Source organism: Embiotoca jacksoni, unplaced genomic scaffold (genome assembly GCF_022577435.1).
Source record: "Embiotoca jacksoni isolate LCO1_2020_lvr unplaced genomic scaffold, fEmbJac1.0.p SCAF_8, whole genome shotgun sequence".
Lineage (NCBI taxonomy): Eukaryota > Metazoa > Chordata > Actinopteri > Embiotocidae > Embiotoca > Embiotoca jacksoni.
In genome coordinates this window covers 20,956,216-20,973,068 of record NW_027185436.1, presented here as the reverse complement: position 1 = coordinate 20,973,068, position 16,853 = coordinate 20,956,216, and the positions used below count along the sequence as shown (strand labels likewise).

Sequence of the window (16,853 nt, the reverse complement as noted above, 5' to 3'; positions counted from 1 at the left end):
CGGTACTGGAGGGCGGGGCTCAAGCAGTTTCGCCGCTGTGCTTTTCTTCAAGATGGCGGGGATGCGTATGAGACCGTGTGGCGGCGCGTCGAGAATAAAATAGTTTTAGAAAGGTAGCTAGGCGCCCAAGAGGAGACACCTGCGTCGTAATTATCTGTGAGTACTTCCGTAATCCAGTAACTGATTGTTTCGTGGCCAGTTGGCCTTTACTTCGGACGCGGATGGTGGCATGTTAGCACATTAGCATTGATACTAGCGTTGTCTGGGGCCCTGTGTGCAGCTGAACAGATGCGCTAAATGGGGGTCGTTCCCCATTTTATTTTACCATGCTTTTGGTTTTTTTTTTAAGACTTTGATAAACGTTAATCATGCCCACAAACCAAAGGACCCGTTAATTCCTCGCAGTCACATTATAGTAGCTAATTACGCGTTAAATATCGTGTCATCAGCTCGATTGGTCGTCAAGTTGTATTATCTGACATTATTCTCACCGGTCCCTTTTTTTTCTAGCTCCCAGAAGATCGCAGTGGAGGATGATCAGTGCCTAGATCCCATATTAAGCTGAATGCATTGTGATTTCCAATAATTGAGACAGTGATTCTGAAAGCTGTCTACATTAATGAAAAGAACAATGTAGTCAGCTTAGCATATTCACCTCTGGTACGTGGTCTATACAGGGATGTGCTTCTGCATGTATTCTGGGTTTAGATAAGAAGAGAGTCTCTCGACAAGTCAGATTTAAATCAATTATCAAGTCTATATAAGTTCGTAATTTAGAGGAAATGGAGATAGATGATGTTCTACCCCCTCTCCCCTTGGAGCCACCTGATGATTTTGGCCAAGACGAGGGCAGAGCACCTCCACCACCTCCCCTGCAAACGTCCAGTGACGCAGAGGTAATGGACGTTAGCTCTGGTGGTGATGGATACACATACACCCCAGGGGACGGGGAAGCCGACACACAGCAGGCCCTCAGCAAGGGCTCAATAACTTTCTGTAGCGACCTCGCAGATGAGGCCAATCCCAACCCACCGTGCCCCAGAACAGCCCGCCACGCTCCCCCGGTCACAAAGTTTCTGCCCGACCTCAAACTGCTCAGAGATGTTAAGATACGCGTAAGCTTCACTGAAAGCAGCAACAGCAAAGACAGGAAGGTTTCGTATTCGCGCGAAGGGCAGGAGGCAGGGAGTGATGACGGCTTAGACGGCGTCAATGGTGAGTTGCATGACCCGACTAGTGAGCGAGAGGCAGCTGAAGGTGGTTCTGGTGCAGGAAACGCTGCAGGCAGAAGGTCAGATGAGAATGAGGCAGACCAGGAAAACAAGGTAGAGTTCGCTGTCCTGGATGAGTTGGATGACTTCTACGAGAACTTCCTGGATCATGATGATGGCGAGCATGGCGGCTTTAAGTCTGAGGTCATAGTTCAGCAGGAGCAAGCAGATGACGAGACTGCGGGTTACTCCTATGAGGTACGTCTGCTTTTATGTCTTCAGTATCCATTCTCTGTATCAGATGCACACCCAAGTCCTTCCTTATTGTCAAACGGACATAATGTAGGCTTAATGCAGCCCACGCAGTACCGCCCATACAAAAGTGGGAATTATTGGCACTTTGTCATAGCACAGCTTCCCCTGACACCTCAAATTTTGCTTTAGATTGAAGAGAAAATGATTTTAGCTCTCATGACACTCACATTGTAGGTTTCTCCTATGTTATAATCTTACTGATAACTCAAAATGTAGTACTTAAGTTTACTGCATCATCTGCTATCACTAATACCTGAAACAAAAACCCATTTTGGTTTGGACATTTTTGTTAACAAAGTGCAGTTGTTGGTGGAAAAGCAGCCTAACTGAAGCCCAGATTAAGGCAGGTGGTGGCCGTGGACTTCCAAATAGTTTCAAATGTTGCGTACAAAACAATGTTTTGTGGACGTCCTTGATGCCAATAGTAGAGCGACTGACAGTTGCAACATTTGCATTAAAAACGGGGTGAGTTGTGCATTTGTTTTGATGCTATTTGCTATGCTAAAAATGGTGTAAACAAGCAAGCAATGAATTGAAGGAGAAAAACAATGTAGAAGTGCGTAGTAATGAGTAAATAAAACTTTGACTGATTCATTGAGCCACAAAAAGCAAATCAAAAGACTAGAAAACTTACTGATTTGACATTGCATCACTGGAGACCTTTTCTGGCTCAATCACCAAGCCTGGTTAAGTCACAATCAAATATTTACCTTTAGGCAACATACATTTAAATGAATGTGTTGATTTTCTTTATTTGTTTTTTATTACTCAAAATGAGAAGTGCGAAAGCTGCAAGAGGTCAGTGCCATTTTTGATTTCTCCTATTAAATGTTGAATTTCCTTTTGACCCCACGTGTCATCAGTTGTAATAATAATGGAGGGGGTCAAGTCTGCACAAAATGTGTCTTGAATTTGTAGTTCAATTTTATGCCCCAAAGTGGAACTACTTTTTCATTTTTAAGGCTTTTTATGCTTCCACCAATCATTCAGTTTATGGATTCTCATCAGTTCCAAGTTTCTTCTCAGGCAAAGCATTCAAAACCCCCTTAAAGTGGTCACCCATCGTTGTCTGTCGGCGTTAACCACTGACTCTTCCAGGAGGAGTTCGACAACGATGTTGACGCCCTGCTGGAGGAGGGCATGCCAGTCCCGAAGAAGATGCGCACGGCAGAGGACAAATTTGGTGGGGAGAGTGATCATCACTCAGATGGTGAAGGAGGTGTTCAGCCCATGATGACCAAAATTAAGACTGTCCTGAAGAGTGAGTGGTTGATCTGTCCGTTTCAGGGTTTGGTGCTGTCACTGAATGGACAGTTGAGTGTGGTTTCAGCACTACGGGCCACAATGCCATATGATAGTTTACCTGATGCTCTATGTGTTCCATATTTGTTTCATCTGTTCAGTGTATTTTTCAAATGAACTGACACAAATTATGAGATATTACTGTGTGTGTGTGTGTGTGTGTGTGTGTGTTATACAATTTTATGGGTAACTTGTGTAGATTGCAATTCAGGAGAAATTGGTTGGCAGAAGCAGAAAGATCAGTACAACCAAGTAGCCCTCGGTTCTGTTTTCAGTCCTCTAAAATAGTATGACAATTGAAAAGCACATGCAGACGGCCGTCTTTCACATGTAAAACAGTACACGCAAGGACCCGCTGAACAAAGACTGGTTTAAAATAAGATGAGATAATCCTTTATTAGTCCCGCAGTGGGGAAATTTACATTACCATAAATTCAAAATGTGTAAGCAGTAATCATTTGAGTCTTAAAAGTGTCCCCACTTCTTCACTGTGGTGAGATCAAAACTCTCCAGATCATTAATCAAATCATCGTTTAAGGTTTGTTACTTAAACTCTAAGATGCAGAAGTAGGTGTGAAGTCTGTACCCTCTAAACTAGGTCACCAGTGTTGTTTCCCATTGTAACACTTAGATGCAACACCCACGTGTTTCTAACAGCACCTAAGCCACTGTAGCTTCATTGTGAGCTGTTACCGATGCCTACCAATGTTTGGTGATCTAGATAAACAGTGTAATTATAAAAGTCCAAAATTATGTGAACATGCAAAGATTTTAGTAAAATAACCGCCCACTGCTCCTACAGCACCAAAGCCCTCCAGAAACCCAGCTCTAATGTTTACATCAAACAGTTAGGTGAAAAAAAAACTTGATACCGAGTAACTTCACTTCCTTATTTGGTCCTAATATCACCTGCCCGGAGTTTCATTGCCAAACTATACTCTAAATTCAAACTGTTAGCCTCCCTCTTGACTAAGCACACATCTAGGAGCATCACGTAAGATTCACCACATAAAGTACTGTATTTATGTGTACATTTTCTTTCCTATGTGGCAGGTCGGGGGCGTCCACCCACTGAGCCTCTGCCCGACGGATGGATCATGACATTCCACAACTCAGGCATTCCAGTCTACCTGCACAGAGAGACCAGAGTGGTGACCTGGTCCAGACCCTACTTCCTCGGTACTGGCAGTATTAGGGTAAGATGGAGCACAATTTTCACGTCTACATATCTTATCATGCACATATGGAACAGTAAGTAAAACTTTGTGCAGCTCTTTTGATCACGTTATTAGTTTGCTGTCCGTCTGTGTCGGATCTGTAAACAGTGTAGTTCGTCACAGATGTTGTCTGGTTTAGGTGGACGACAGTCGTTGGTGCTGCTCAGTGTTCAGCATCTGTTTATTACTTATTTATACAGAAGTCATCCACTTTAATAAAAAAAACCCAAAAAAAAAGCACTTTTAAATGATTTTTTTTTGATGAAGATAATGTGGAATTACATCGGACATGTGTGTCCTGAATCAGGTGATTTATAATGATTTAAAGGGGTTAACTCTTGTGTGGGAAAGACAACCCTGCCAAATCTATCAAAAGGCTTCTTGTAAAAACAAAGGTTTGATTTGCCAGCACATTTATAATAATAAAAATTTAAAAAAAATGTAGTGGCAAAAGTTAGAAACATTTTACAACTGAACAAAAAAAAACATCAACTGGAAAAACTTGACATTGAAAGTCAGGATGAAGTCAGCTGTGTGTTGACATGTTTTGTTACAATTCTTGGTTGTCTTCTTCCACACAGAAACATGACCCACCGACCAGCAGCATCCCTTGCCTACACTACAAGAAAATGAAGGATCAGGAGGAAAAGGAGCTGAACGGGGAAGTGACGCCTATCGCAGTGCAGTCTCCCGTCAAGCCTGTTGAGGAGGCCAACGGTGACGAGAAAGCGAGCACGTCGGACGCTGCAGCTGAGGATCAGGACGCCGTCCCCACGCCCAGCCTCACTGACGGTGTCCCGGACGGAGAGACTGCCGTTGTCAACAGCCTGCCGACTAAAGAGCCTCAGCACTGGGAGTTCGCTCAAGGAGCCTTAGGACAGGTCAAGGCCAAAGTGGAGGTGTGCAAGGATGAGTCCATAGGTACGGGTTTTTATTTTTTGAAAGGTTATTGTTGTGGGGGGTTTTTTCGGGGTTTTTTTGCTGCCATAAAACACATTCCCTTACTTTATGAAACTTCCTTGCAGAACTTGAAGATTTCCGCGTGTACCTGGAGAAATGCTTTGACTTTGAACAAGTCACTGTCAAGAAGTTCCGCACCTGGGCCGAGCGAAGGCAGTTCAACAGAGACATGAAGAGGAAGCAGGCAGAGTCGGAGAGACCCATCCTGCCTGCCAACCAGAAACTCATCACGCTGTCAGTCCAAGATGCTCCCACCAAGAAAGGTAACGGTTACAGAGACTCGGACTGTGCGAGTTTCATACAATTCATATGTCTGCACTATCATAGCTAAACTTGTTCTTTTAAAAGTGTTGGTTTGTCGATGTTATTAAATATTTCTATTTCAACAGAATTTGTGATCAATCCTAACGGAAAGTCTGAAGTTTGCATCTTGCATGAATATATGCAACGTGTCCTCAAAGTTCGACCTGTTTACAACTTTTTTGAATGTGGTAAGTTTCAAAACATTTCAAGTCATGTGTTATTCTTTTCACTTTTGCCATATCATGAATAAAGTGTTATTTAGGGTAAAAACCTGTGGGTTTGCATGATGTCTCTGCTACATACTGTGATGTTTAAATCTAGTGTTCACTATGCCGTTATCCCTCCATCCCTAGTTGCTGTTACACCTGATGAATTAAAGGTTCTGGTTGATTGAACGTGAATTTCTGTTTCCCACAGAGAACCCAAGTGAACCCTTTGGCGCGTCGGTCATTATAGACGGAGTAACGTACGGCACAGGAACTGCAAGCAGTAAAAAACTTGCCAAGAATAAAGCTGGTAATTTGTTTTATTTGTAGTACTTAGCATTGTGATAGTTTGGTGTATGTGACAGCTGAATATACACTGTATGAGCCCAGAGTGCTTCTGTCAGTGGATTAAAAATAAACAAAGGATTGCTTTGGAAGTCTTCTGAAGGAATTTTGAAATCCTCATAATTTGGGTGTATTTTGGTCTGAATATCACGGTCTTAAATCTTAAAGCAATCAAATCAACTTGATGGCTTTTTTTTTTTTTTTTTTTTTTTTTTTTTTTATCTTTGCAGCATCTCCCTGCAGTAGATTACAGATCACACCATGCAGTATGGTAAATGTTTGCAATGGTACATTCACCTGCTGTAATAGTTTTGTCCTCTTGCAGCTCGAGCCACACTGGAAATCCTCATCCCTGACTTTGTGAAGCAGACCTCGGAGGAGAAACCTGTAGAGGGCGACGAACTGGAGGTACTGAAGTGCAGTAGAGTGAGATAAAATTTAAGTATGAATCCCAAATACTGAAGGCAGGAGTCAATGTAAGAAAAACATGTTTGAGTGTTCTCACTGTTGTGTTAAATAATGTCCTCTGTCCCACAGTATTTTAATCATATCAGTATAGAAGACTCAAGAGTGTATGAGCTGACCAACAAAGCAGGACTACTTTCGCCATATCAGATTCTTCATGAGTGCCTTAAAAGGTGAGAGACGAGTTGATGTGATTCATCATTTGTGTAGATTTGTTTGTATCGTTGTAGTTTACCGTCAAGGTTGTTTTTGTTTTTTTTAATTATCAATATGTCCATCTGTACGACAACAAGTGTGACAACTGTGTGCATATTAAATTACAATGAAGTGACATGATGGAGCCCGTCCTCAATTCCAAGCTGCTCTTGCTGCCACTTAAGTCAGCCGTTCTCTCATTGTTGCCCAGGACGACCGGGAAGTGTGTCAGCTTTCAGATGTTTGTGTGAAACCAACTGTTTGTTCTTCGTCGCAGAAACCACGGAATGGGGGACACCAGCATTAAGTTTGAGGTGATCCCGGGGAAAAACCAGAAGAGTGAATATGTGATGACATGTGGGAAACATACTGTGCGTGGCTGGTGTAAGTAGACAATGTAAACACTTACATGCTTGCATATTACAGTATTTTGAGTAAAATGCATATTTCGGGTATTTTTTTTTTTTTAATGTTTATGAAGAGGGGTATTTTTAAAAAAAAAATTTTTTACAAACTAAGATACATGTGGCTTACAGTGACAGGTTTTGGCCGTTTGTCATCTTTGTCTCCAGGCAAGAACAAGAGGGTTGGCAAACAGCTAGCATCGCAGAAGATTTTGCAGATGCTTCACCCCCACGTCAAGAACTGGGGCTCTCTGCTGCGCATGTACGGCAGAGAGAGCAATAAGATGGTCAAGAAGGTAAATGTCCTCAGCAGCACCTGCTGGAAAGCTTCTGCGCTCGTGGAAAGCTTTGGTTTTCTTAAGAAAATTGAAGTGAGGGGAAAAAAAATATCTTAAGAGCTTAATTCTAGTTTTGATAATTGTAGAAATTTGCTTTCCAGCTCACAAAATGCTTTTTCCCCAACACTTGGTCTGGTGTTTTCAGCCTCTTTTATTGTAGTCACAGCTTCCACAAAAGGCATTTTAAGTGCGTTTTCGATCCTAATAGTCCGAACCAAGGTTAAAAAAAACTTTGTATACATTTGATTTCACGTGGCTCACTTTTAATTCTCTTCCTATTCTTTTTCCAATGTTTGACAATAGCTTTTCTCAACTTCCTGTAAAATGGTCTTAACCATCAAAAAAGTTTTTTCACACTGCAAACGAACCAGACCACCAAAGCTTGGTTCTTTGGACCGGACCGTAGTTTGAGACACCTTTCACGCCTGCTATTTTTGGTTTGGACCCAACTGAAAAGTTGGAAGGTCCAGAACAAACAAGTTAGATGTGAAAATACCATTTAGATGTAACACTGGTATGTTTACATCAGTGTCACTCACCAAAATCCATTATTTGTATTCTTGAGATCTAAAAGTTTTCAGTGGCTTTCCTTCTTCCGAAGACTTTTGCAAATCTGATTTATTTATTTTTGAAAGTATTTTAGATCCAGTATTGTATGAGTACTGAACAAACTGATCTTTTTCAGGAGAGCTCAGACAAGAGTGTGATCGAGCTCCAGCAGTATGCCAAAAAGAACAAGCCAAACCTTCACATCTTGAACAAACTGCAAGAAGAAATGAAGAAACTGGCCACACAGAGGGTAATAATCGCTTCTTTTATTTTATAGAGTGCAGAAAAGTTAGTGAGATTTAATGGACTTTTACTTCTAACGAGAGCTTAACATTTATCCAGTTTATACTTTCTGTCATTTGTAATTGCTTTCAAACATGAATAAGATTAAAGTAACAGCTTCCTGACTTTCTACAGCAGACTTTTTGAATTATAAAAGTAGGAAACCAACCTGTGTTGCTAATTATGTTATTGATGAGCCTGCCCTACTTTTGACTCAACCCATGCCGGAAATGTGTTAAAATGCTGACTCACCGTATGAGGTCCAATCAAAAAGTTCAGAGACTGTTCCTGTTGCAGTTCATTTTTCACACCACTGTATTTCCGAATAGAGTTTTTCCTTTCTTAACACGCTGCACACGTTGTGGTTATTTCATTGTATTTCTACACCAGGAGGAAACAAGGAAGAAACCCAAGATGACCATAATGGAGTCTGCTCAGCCGGGGAGCGAACCGCTCTGCACTGTCGACGTTTAAAGTCTCCGAATCACTGACGAACCACAGCACTGAAACCCAGTCACTGTCAGACACCACCATCCATCACTTAATTATGCATCATACGAGATCATACGGCAATAGAGTAACAACTCGGACCAGGTCGTTAGAACTGCTTTTGCCTCCTTCACCTACGTTTTCTTGGTTCAGCTGGTAGATGTAAAAAGGTAGGACTGAATGCACGAACAGACCGTAGAGCAAACATCGTCTACCTCTCGCTATGGCACTAGGAAAATAAACTCCCCCCCCCTCCACCCCCACCCCTACGGTGCAGAGAAGTGAACATAAGAACCACATCAGAATACAAAAAAAAAAAAAAAATGCATGCCTCTTTAAACCGCAAACACCACTGCATACATTGGTTTTGTTTTGAAGTTTGTTTTTTGTTTTGTTGTTTTGTTTTTTTAGCAGTTGCAATCTTAACAGTACCAGCACCCGTTACATTTTGTTTGTGCTTACAGTATTTGAAAGGGACTACTACTTACTTGTATTTATACCATATTCTTTTAATTGGGAAACAAAGTTCCTTGTTTATTGGGTACTTTTTAAGTGGTAGGTGTTATGGATATTTTGGGTAACGAATACAATTATTATGCCGTTTTGTTCATCCTTCAGAATGGACAGTTGCTGTCTTGGTTTGCACGATAAGAACATGCGTTGTGAAGTGATCACTATTCAGAACTATTGTTATGCACACGTGTCCTGTCAAGATTCTTTTTTTTCTCTCTCTCGACTGACTTGTTGGTACAAGAAAAACTGCTTTTGGGGTGACTTTTTTTTGTAATTTTTTTTTTTTTTTTTTTTTGGTATCGAGTAAGTCTCGTTGCCTTTTTCATTTGCTTTGGTAAAACAAGAAACGGACGTCCTGCTCTCCATGCCGATACTGCAGTAAACCCGAGCACAGGGCCATAGAGCACTGTAATACGTAGGTGAATGCTTTTTTTTCTTTTATGCTATTAGATCTCACTTGTTTTGTTTTTTATTAGTATACTAATGCCATACACACCAACCACCTAGAAATGCTTGTTTATTTTTATTTTTGGTGCCCTTTAAAAAAAAAAAAAAAATCATGTTGCCTTAGTTCCTCCATTTCATGAAGGGCTCAGAGTATATACACAGTGCATTGGACCTAAAGCACCCTTCAGCAGGAAGTGGAAAGACCAAGCCCCATTTACTTGATAAAGCATTTATTGTTCAGGCAAATAGTATTTTTAACGAAGACATCATAACGTAGGGGAGCTACGCCTACAGCATGTGCAGATTTTTAAGACTCGTCTTAACGGATTGTGTATTTTGTGTACCATCAACGTGACACCTTCTGACCACAAGTAGAATATATTTCTCAAAAAAAAAAAACATTTTGTTGGATATGAACAAAAAAATAAAATGCGCTCGAGTCGTTTAGTCCAACACAAGCTGATGAAAACTGTATACCAAAGCTTACATACAGTCTTATGCATTTTATAGAATACTTTAATGTTGCTGCGAACTGTACAGTAGAGCCAGTAACAAGGGAAAAATACATAGACGCATCACTTGCTGGAACAAAATAGAAACTGCTGTGCATTCTCTATTAAGTATTTGGCCTGTGCTTTTTTTCTACAGAACACACACACACACGAGGACACGTCACAGTTCAACCGAAGCTCGAGATAGTGCAGATCGCTTTAAGAATGTGCCCCCCCCTCTTCCTCCTCCCACCTCTGTACGTGTGTGTTTGTCTTGCCAAGTGTGTGTCCGTGTGAGAAGAGGAAAAAAAACAACAATAATAACCGCTTTTACGTGTTGCTGTTGAGTTGTACCAATGAATCGTTTGAAGATGTTGCTGCCTAGAAAATGAAGTATGTATCGCAACCTGATGGAGCTCACCATGACTTCAGTGATATTTGTTATGCAAAATAAAATGTCTTGACTAATGACTAGAAGGGCTTTGTTTTATTTAGCAGTAGATCAAACATGGATAGAAGCAGACACGTTAAACCGAGCTGGCATTTTAATATGTAATGCTATTTGACCACTTTTGCAATATTATTCTTCATAACAGTTGGAATTTTTAAATTAAAAGCTACTCGGATTAGAAGTGAAAAAAGGTTCTGCAAAGTTAGATCAAATACATTTTGAAATATGATGATGAAACAACTGTTTCTATCAACTGATCTTTTAAAGCCTTGTAATAACTACCTTAAATGACAGGAAAGAACAACAACATAGATTTTTTTTTTTTTCCCCCATGGCTCCTCGGGAGGACTGCGTGTTACGGAAAGGTGAGAACCCGTCTCTTACTGCTGGGAGTCATAGTCCACTCTCTCCAGCAGCAGAATTATCTCCATGTGCATGGTCTGGGGGAACAGGTCCACGGCCATGGCTCGCACCGGGCGGAACGGGGCTCCGTGCACTCTGTTGGATGGAGCTCTGCACAGACTGGAGACAGAAAAAAAACTTTTCACCATACTAAATCAAAAAAACAAAAAAAAAGCCAATATTTTTCCGTTTTGTAACGTCGGCTAAAAACATCCAAATAAAACATTTATTACTCACTCGATGAAGTTGGTCATGGCTGCCTTGGCGTTACAGGCCACGTAAACCAGCCTCTTCAGATGCTGTGCTCTCCTGATGGCGAGTATCACCTTGGAGTCTGTTCAATCAAAAGACAGGTCTCTCAGTGTCACCGATCTCGAAAGGATTTTACGCTCTGGTCGTTGCGTACTCACGTAGGCCGGCCCTCGGTGGATCCACTATGGCGGTGACGTTGGGCGACACGAGAGCGTTGAGGACGTTGGGGAACACGTCCTCAGCTTTTCCACAGTGAAACTCAACGTTACTCAGACCTTGTGCATACGAAGAAAAAAAATGTTAAGGAACCAAAAGGGGGGAGAAAAAAAAAAACATGCAGCACATTTTTTGGTAGTTAAGTGTTAAAAGAGGTCCTGTTTTTTTTTCCTTCTGAATGACATTAGATTATTAATAGTGAAGCATCAGTGTGTTAGCAGCATGTTACTGTTGTAGCTGCAGGTGGAGCTAATTTAAACTACTTTATGTACAGAGACGGCAGATAAATCTGAGTGGTCATCAAATCTGTTAAGTTTTTGGACGTTTTCTCTGATCTTAAGATTTTTATTGGGATGTTAAATCATTTGAATATGTATTAAAAATGAAAATGTGAGAAATTTTAGAGGGTTAACAACGTATAGGCATCTGAAAGGGGACCCCCAACTACACCCTGATTTCCACTTTAACCGTGAACATGGTGTTGTATTTTAAAAGCTTGTCAAATCTTCATCTGATAAGTAACTAAAACTTCAAATAAATGTAGTGGAAGTATAACATTGCATCAAATGGAAATACTAAATTAAAGTACCTCAAAATTGTACTTAAACACAGGACTCGAGTAAATGTACTTTACTGTGTTGTTTCCTATTTTAGTATTCCACATAAAAGAATACAACTTCAGACTCTGAATCGTCAGCAGCCGTGTGATACGATCTGAAGCCCCACCGTTGAGCTGTGCGTTGACTTTGGCGTCCTCCACTGCTTCGTGGCACAGCTCGATCCCGATCACCTTCTTTACCCTCTGGAGACAGAATTTAAAAAAAAAATATACATGTACAGTTACAATCAAAAAACCTGCCAGAACTTCTCATATTTAGGAGAATGCAGGTGAGCAACATGTTATAGTTTTATTTCACTTTGCCATTAACTGCTAGACGCTAACTGCCGAGACCAACACTGCAGGAAAAAACATGTCGGAAGCTGCTGATATGTTCGCTACAGCAAACTTATAAAAAGATGATAACGTGTCAGAGCTCTTCTGCCCTCAAGTGGCCAAAAGAGACAAATAATCCAACTTTAAAACGTGCATAACATACTGTTTGTCATATTAGCATTACGTTGTCGATGGAGGACAGAAAAACCCTTCACATGTGCAAACTTCTATCTAATAGTAACTCCTCAGATCGTCCAGAACAAAGCGTTTACTCTCTTGGGCAGATTCTACGTGAATAAAGACTGCTCTGATCGTCACAACATATTTACAGGTGGTTGATACAAACAACAAACGTCACCTGAGCCAGAGAGATGCCGATGGTTCCGGTCCCGCAGCACACGTCCAGCACGGTGCTGTCCTGGTCCAGCTGGGCCCATTCCCCCACAGCAGAGTACAGCACCTCGGCAGCTCCTGTATTCACCTGGCAGGAAACACACGTCACACCGTTCGCACTTTTGCCGCTTAGGGAGGCAAGACGCCAACGTCTACGCCGGAAGATGGACGGTTTTTGTCTGGGCGGGATGTGTTGTACAGTGTTTGCATTTTGCGTCATGCCTTTAAAATGTGGTTCCTTGTCTCCTCCTGTCGCATGAATTGTTTTTTTTAATAAAGCCAAATTCCCATTAAAACTGTTCTTATTTGCATATTTTTTGCTTCCGACGGGACGAGTATGAAGTAGTGACTGAGACAAGGCCCGTTAAGGCTGCATGTTAACCAGCAGTCGCTGCTGCTGCTGCTGTGTGTGTGGAAATCCTTTCGGGTAAATCGAGCTCTTCCTCTTCCTCACCTGGAAGAAGGAATGAGGAGATATCCGGAATTTTAGACCCAGCAGTTCCTCGTGGATGCAGCTCTCTCCGGCCACCAGCTCGCAGGGCAAGTCCTCTATGTTGGGAGACGTCCTTCACAACCAACAAAAAGGAAACGAGTTTGGCTGAACGGTCGAGGTTATTCTGACGACCTTCAGTCGTTCAAATGCTGAGCGACTGCGACGCGTGGAGCGTCGTGTTTAATTTCACCTTTGACCCTCTCTAACAAAGTACAGAGAGATGATGCCGCTGTCTTTCCCCTCTCCTTCGGTGAAGTACTCCTTCATAGAGCTCTTTAAAGCGCCGAGTTCCTCCTCTTCAAGTTTCTAAGAGTGATTGAACAAAACAAGACAAAAAAAACAGATGTGAAAAGGGAGAAATCTAATATAGGACGCTGTTGTGGCAGATATCGTTTGACCCGACGACGTTTCATCACCTGTGGGTTGAAGAACACCATCGCCATGGCTTGCTTGGTCCTCGTAGTGCGTACGGTCAGCTGCTTCCAGTGTCCTTCGTACGTCTCAGGACTGTACACGGAGTACGGCGTCGTCCTGTTGGCGAAATAAAACCGAGATCAACTGAAATAGAGGAGGGGAAAAGAAAAGTGTTCATTTTTCACATCTTTATGACCCCCCCCCCCCCCCCTGAGGAAATGCTGTACGAGACAGTAGCCGTTCTCCCCACACGTCGTGGATTGTCGTGACCTCGTCGTGATACCTGATGAACTTCTGAAACTCGCCGACCACCCTCTTGGCCTCGGCCGAGACGTGGCACGTGTCCGCCGGCCCCACCACAGCGCAGGAGCCGCCTTTGTATTTCCCCAGGCGGAACCCGATGGTCTTATCCTCGCCGTCCGCCCCCTTCGAGATCAGGAACTCGCACTTGTTTCTGTACTCCGTCTGCCGTGATCCACAAAACGGGGTCAAAAGCATTTAAACGGGATAAAACAACCGCGATGTCGCGAAGCATTCGATCACGACATTGTTTAACTGTGCGTGCTCCGTTTTCTATTCGATTTAGTTGATCTCGGCAGTAATCGTAACGACCAAAGCGCGACCGCGGGGACAGCTGTGCCGTCCTGACGCAGAATCAAAGCTGCAGTCAGAGAAAGAGCTGAGAGCCGGAGACACTTAAGTGTTGAAAGTTCATGCAAAAAATAGTCCTAAAAAAAAAATTCAATTCTTACCGTGAACTCTCAGGAACTCTGAATTGTTTTTTTTCTTCTTCTTGTTTTTCTAGCTGCACAAACAATTCCCTTTTGTGGACAAACGAAGTAATCAAACGAATGATTCATTGAAATATACCTGCGCAGGAGACGGTCGAATTGCCTCCAGAGGACAACACATGTTGTTGTATTTCCCCTTCTGCGCAAACAGCCACGGCAGCATGGCTTTGTTGGTGCTGCCGATCTCTCTGTAAAGAAACACTGCGGTCAAAACCGATGAATGTTTTTGAGTGTGCAAACAAAATAACGTCTGACGGCAGCTTCCATACGTTTTTTTTTTTAAGTATGATATCGTCTTTCATGAAGAGATACTAATTAAAAGCCGGTATCCCCGCTGTAACGATGCATGCACCAGACCTGCGACGACACCACCTACTTGGCCAGCCTCTGCAGAACCGCCACCACCTCCTGCTCCTTCCTCTTCAGCTGCTCCTCGTAAGGCACGTTCCACAGGGGAGTCACCACGTTGGCTATCTGGACGCCGAGCGGCTCCTCCTCCTCCTCATCGCCCTCCGACCGCTTGGACGGCGGCTGCCCTCCGGCGCCCTCTCCCTCCTCCTGCTGCTGCTTCCTCTTCCTCAGGATGGGATCCACTTTGGGCTTGGCCAGCCTGACGCTCAGCACCTGGCCCTTCCACTGCACGCCGTGCACCACCTTCATGGCCTTGTCGCGCTCCTCCTCGTTCTTGAAGGTGACGAACGCGAACGTCTGCCTGCCGAGCAGCTTGATTTTGTGCGGGTTGAGGCTGTGTTTGGCCAGGAACTTCTTCAGGTCGTTGAAGCCGACGAACTTGGGCAGATTCCTGATCTCCACTTTGTAGATCTCGGAGGTGAAGAGGTCCTCTTTGATGTAGCGGTACATGCCGGGGTCGGAGGCTGCCTCGCTCTCCCCTTCGGCCTGAACGTCAGACTTGACGGCATCGCTTTTGGAGTCTTGGGGGAGGTCGTCGGGCTTCTCCTCCTTGGAGGGTGGATCAATGGCCGCTGGGCTGCCACTAACATCTGCCATCACTCTGCTGCAGGGTCAAATCAAACAGCCCAGTTAGCAGACTGATACAGAGATAAAACATGTGGATAAAAAAAAAAAAAAGACTTAAACAGCATTTTATCAGACATTAGTTTTTGTTGTTTGACTTTTTAAACAACGTTTTTACATTTAAACACCGTAATAGGAGGACAGCATGAGTCCATTGGTTTAGCAGACAAATCAACTGTTACATAACAAGTCACGGATAATGGAAAAAAAAAAAGAAAAGAAACATTAACCGAAACGTTTACATAATAAAATAACATTATGAATTGCTTTTAAGGACTTGGGTGTTGGGTTTAATGCCACACCGAGAGACTTTTTGATCCCTCGCGTTGCATAACAGAGGCATGAAATGTGAGCTGAAGGCTGAAATGAAAGCCCGTCTCTTCACACTGGTGCTCCCAGCCTCAGTTTTAAACACGCGTCTGGTGAAACCAGGCGAAACGCTGCAGTGAGATTTACAGAAGTTGCGTCATTTGTTGTTAAAATGAAACGTGTTCGTATTTTTTTTTTGGTAATCTGACACGTTACAGTTTTCTTTCGCGCTAAACAACAGCAGCAGTCACCGATATCATGACTGTAAATGACGATTAAATCCGATTTTATTTTTTTTTTTTATTTTTTTTTTTATACCTGGTTTCTTGGATTTACTTTCAGCTCCACTTCACTAACAGGACGTCTCCATGTTGATTTAACCACGTGCGGGACGAACTTTGAACTTTCTTAAAGTGGTAGCGTCGTTTCAGGGCTCGAGCGTCGTCAACATTTTATTTTTGTTTTTATTTTTGAGAAAAAAAAAAAATCCCTGTGTGTGATGTTTCATGCAGGACTTTTAGTTGAAATAAAGTTGTTGTTTTTTTTACATTGTTGTAATGATACTTTTATATGAGTAAAGTATGTGAACACTTCTCCCAGCACTGTGCAATGTAGCCTGAATTATGCAGGAAATGAAAGTGGGATAAGAGTGGTGGAAGAAGTAATTTAAATCCTTTACTAAAGTGCTACAGCAATCACAAACCAGTAAAAGTCCTGCATGATAAAATTTAAAAAAAAACAACAACTCGTGTATATGTGGAAAAAGTATTAGCACCAAAATAGTTAAATTATTAAAGTCCCGGTTGGGTCTATATGACATCATTAAATTATTGATACTGAAGCATCAGTGTAAGCAGCAATTTACTGTTGTAGCTGTTCCAGATGGAGCTAGTTTAAACTACTTCATATTTAGTTTTATATTCAGGGACAGCAGATAAATCTGAAGGGTCGTTGGATGGTTACTAAGAGAGGAAATAAGACATCTGTAATGGATCTGTATACTTTCTATTTTATTTTTTTTAGTGACTTTGGCTCATTTATTGAAATTAAACCATGTGAAAAATTTAGAGGAGAAAAAAACAAAACACCACTATTTCGTGGAGCTGATACAATTTTGTATATAATATATAT

The 16,853-nt window shown here is 42.2% G+C and overlaps 2 protein-coding genes across 2 annotated transcripts; one reads left to right on the top strand and one right to left on the bottom strand.

The window, feature by feature from the left end:
* The first annotated feature begins 46 nt into the window (after nucleotides 1-46).
* dgcr8 (DGCR8 microprocessor complex subunit) lies at nucleotides 47-10,501 on the top strand. The gene is made up of 14 exons (XM_069178032.1): nucleotides 47-156; nucleotides 511-1,469; nucleotides 2,625-2,787; nucleotides 3,882-4,024; nucleotides 4,627-4,966; nucleotides 5,071-5,268; nucleotides 5,395-5,496; nucleotides 5,726-5,824; nucleotides 6,185-6,267; nucleotides 6,397-6,497; nucleotides 6,797-6,903; nucleotides 7,092-7,219; nucleotides 7,947-8,060; nucleotides 8,483-10,501. Exons 2-14 carry the CDS (start codon nucleotides 783-785, stop codon nucleotides 8,564-8,566), a joined length of 2,349 nt encoding a protein of 782 aa, XP_069034133.1. The 5' UTR covers nucleotides 47-156; nucleotides 511-782; the 3' UTR covers nucleotides 8,567-10,501.
* trmt2a (tRNA methyltransferase 2 homolog A) lies at nucleotides 9,755-16,114 on the bottom strand. The gene is made up of 12 exons (XM_069178033.1): nucleotides 16,041-16,114; nucleotides 14,755-15,393; nucleotides 14,458-14,566; nucleotides 13,871-14,052; nucleotides 13,590-13,704; nucleotides 13,364-13,479; nucleotides 13,135-13,246; nucleotides 12,646-12,768; nucleotides 12,080-12,155; nucleotides 11,296-11,412; nucleotides 11,123-11,219; nucleotides 9,755-11,005 (listed from the first exon to the last, which is right to left on the bottom strand). The coding sequence occupies exons 2-12, from the start codon at nucleotides 15,384-15,386 to the stop codon at nucleotides 10,864-10,866; spliced, it is 1,821 nt and encodes a 606-aa protein (XP_069034134.1). The 5' UTR covers nucleotides 15,387-15,393; nucleotides 16,041-16,114; the 3' UTR covers nucleotides 9,755-10,863.
* Between the last annotated feature and the right edge of the window lie 739 nt (nucleotides 16,115-16,853).

Coding starts and splice junctions, on each gene's coding strand:
- trmt2a (XM_069178033.1), bottom strand. CDS start 15,386: ATGGCAGATGTTAGTGGCAGCCCAGCGGCCATTGATCCACCCTCCAAG. Junction 14,567..14,754: donor GTTCTGCAGAGGCTGGCCAA/GTAGGTGGTGTC, acceptor GTTTCTTTACAG/AGAGATCGGCAGCACCAACA. Junction 13,705..13,870: donor GAGTTTCAGAAGTTCATCAG/GTATCACGACGA, acceptor TTTCGCCAACAG/GACGACGCCGTACTCCGTGT.
- dgcr8 (XM_069178032.1), top strand. CDS start 783: ATGGAGATAGATGATGTTCTACCCCCTCTCCCCTTGGAGCCACCTGAT. Junction 1,470..2,624: donor CTGCGGGTTACTCCTATGAG/GTACGTCTGCTT, acceptor TGACTCTTCCAG/GAGGAGTTCGACAACGATGT. Junction 8,061..8,482: donor AGAAACTGGCCACACAGAGG/GTAATAATCGCT, acceptor TTTCTACACCAG/GAGGAAACAAGGAAGAAACC.